Here is a 2,962-nt window from a genome sequence, read left to right as displayed (position 1 = left end):
TTGATAGTTTGATTGATCGTTTGCCATCCTTAGTTCGAAACTTGATCACCCGAGGTCTAATCCCTATATCCATGAGTTCTCTTTTCCCATAGTTAAGAAAGTATCATTTAGTTATTCCTTTTAGTTAGTTATAGTTTAAAAACCCTTTTAAAAATCATTTGTTGCACTTAGATTAAGTGATTACTTGCATTCTCGGTGCTTTCATATCTCTCAGAACTGGTTCGACAATCATTTATACTACAACATTTGTCTTAGGAGCCTTGAAAACTCCTAACATCATGTTCACCACCTGGGAGATTTAAGACCCTTTTTTCTTTAGTGGTTTGGAGACTTCAATCCTGATTTTAACTCGAACATAATCCTGTCTCTGAGGTTTTTCAGGATCAAATATGACTTTTTCAACACACCCGATAAGATCTCCAAGCTCAGAGATAGGTTCTTTGGTGTAGTGATTAACCGGAATGTTACTGATTCTGACCCAGATCGAGACTGATTGCAGGAATCCAGGCTGAGGTTTCTCTACCCATCGATCCATTGCTAATCCCCAATCATCGAAGGTTTGCATGCCTTTTTCTAGAATTTCCTGAAGATCGTGTTCATGCATGAACACAAACTGAAAATTTTCTTTAGTCAGAGCAAATCCCCTGACTCTTTCCGATTTCTGCCACCTCCTTGGTAGTTCGAGGATCAATTTTGGCAGTCTTTGAAATTCTGGGTTAAAAAGTCATCCTATTAAGTTGCATGCATTCCTTTCAGTTGCGAAATACTGCGGGAGATTTAGTAGAGTGAAAGGACCATCATCATCATCTTTGAGAGACAAGGCTAAGAGAGCTCTATCCATTTCCGCAGACATAGTTGGTAACTTTAAGAGACAGGGGGAAATCGAAAGGAGTAAGGTGAGGGAGATGTTAATTCAGTTTACAATCTGACAGACGTTTTAGTCTAAAGCTTTTTCTGATTGAGGGAATCACAAAAGAGAAGCTGAAACTCTAGAGAGGAAACTCTAGAGAAAGAAAGCTAGAGAGAGAGACTTGATTCATTTATCCTTCAGTTTAATGCATCACAAAGAGACTCATGATTAGACGACGCCTTTTCTAGATTAATATTAAAATAACCGTCCTAGAAATATATTTGTAGTTGAATTGTTAAAAAGTAGTGATTGTTTTAACTTTTGTATTACGGGAAATAGAAGAATGTAGGATTTTATTTGATTAAATTTACAGGTTAAGGTGGAAACAAGATGAGAACCAAGACGCGCTCTAATATCCAAGAGACTAGACATTAATTTGAATATATAAATGCATTTTATCAACGGCTTCAATGCAAGGGCATCTCTAACCCTATTCCATTTTTTACTCCAAACATTATTTTTGAGTAAAATTTTCTCCAACTCCATTCCATTTTCAACACCAAAATGGAGTAATGGGTAAGATTACTCCATAAATTAACAAGATACAATAACATAAATTAACAAGATATTCCATTATTTAATAATTTTACATAAAAATATATACTATAATTAAAAAATAATAATAATATAAAATAAAGATAACCTAAAAAGATCTACAGTTGTATTTCGCTATTGTGAAAAGACATGTTCGGTTTTGGAAAAAAATATGTTACATGACATCATTACTACATGTATAATTTTACAAAACATGATAATTGAGGATGCGTGTGAATTTGATGCACCAACTGAATTTGGAAGAGAAGCTTCACCTCCAGGTACCGAAATTGCAGAAGATGAAAATGTCTGATTTCAAAAATGTTTTGTTCGATTTAGGAATATCAAAGATAAAAAAGCTTATGTTTCATTACGAAATGCATTAGTTGATCATTTATGATAAAAATATTCTAATGCGATTATTAAACCAACTTATATATTGTCTTTTCTTTTATTTTTATGATTTCTTGTACTTTTTAATAATAAATGTTTAATTTAAATAAATTATATTTTAAATAATTTTTGTAAACATAAAATAGTTGGGGTTAATTAGTAAATTTTTATAAGTATAAGGTATTATTAAAAATTATTAATAAACTATATTGTTTTAGAGTAAAAAATAGAATAATACATTGGAGTAAAACTTTACTCTATTTTGGTGTTGCACCATTTTGAAGTAAAATATGGAGTAATACATCGGAGATGCTCTAAGTTTGAATATATAACATTCTCTAGTAATCCCATAAGTACCCATTGATAAACTCTGGGCTATTCAATATTTCATCGAAATCACTCGGATTATGTCCCGTATCCGACGACAAATCCGTTGGTAAATTGTTACTCGTGCCCTCGATTTCTCCGGTTGTTTGGTAGGTACTCATTTCTGCAACCTCCATGGCTTGAACCACGACAGACGATTCATCACCGGATGTGATCACGGGGTTACTTGTGGGAGACGAAACCACTTGCTTTCCTGATTTTTTGGTTATTGACGGTTTAGGTTTGGAAGATTTGGCTCGGGTTGTACCGGCTAATGAGTTTCTTCGGGTTGGTATCTCGTGATCGTGCTCATTCGTATATGTTATGGTGAACTTTTCCGAGTTCTGAGGATTTCTTTCGACTTGTTTTCTTGCTAAACACCCCTTTGAGCTGCTGCACCTGTAATAACTCCTAAAGAAAACACAACACGAATTGAGAGATTAGGAGGTTGATTGTTTGCGGTTTTTGCTTTAGTTTTTGGTTTTTGTTTTTGTAGAAACCATTTTTCATCCAATCAAGTTTTTTGTTTTAGTTTTTGTTTTTATAAAAACCATTTGAGTTGCCAGTCAAGATTTTCAATAAATAGATTCCCTAAAATTTAGGGAAACTGGTTTTTGAAAAGAATAACCAATTTATGAAGAAAAACCAAACACCAACTTTTGTGAGTTTTTATGAAGAAAAACGAATTTTGATTTTTTTTTGTAGAAACTACTACATTATAATTAATTAATAATTAATAAATAATATTTTCATAAAAAT

At 32.8% G+C, this 2,962-nt stretch overlaps 1 protein-coding gene across 2 annotated transcripts in view; it reads right to left on the bottom strand.

The window, feature by feature from the left end:
- Positions 1–2,118: 2,118 nt before the first annotated feature.
- LOC106297815 (probable WRKY transcription factor 29) overlaps positions 2,119–2,962 on the bottom strand; it is a 2,518-nt gene continuing 1,674 nt past the window's right edge. For both annotated transcript variants that reach the window (XM_013733981.1, XM_013733987.1), the window contains exon 3: positions 2,119–2,614. In XM_013733981.1, coding sequence (XP_013589435.1) covers positions 2,176–2,614 — 439 coding nt within the window. In that variant the 3' untranslated portion in view covers positions 2,119–2,175. The remainder of the gene's footprint in view (positions 2,615–2,962) is intronic.

The sequence above is a fragment of the Brassica oleracea genome, chromosome C1, assembly GCF_000695525.1.
Source record: "Brassica oleracea var. oleracea cultivar TO1000 chromosome C1, BOL, whole genome shotgun sequence".
NCBI classification, from domain to species: domain Eukaryota; kingdom Viridiplantae; phylum Streptophyta; class Magnoliopsida; order Brassicales; family Brassicaceae; genus Brassica; species Brassica oleracea.
The sequence above is the reverse complement of the archived record's forward strand: the minus strand, read 5'-3'. Positions and strand labels throughout refer to the sequence as shown.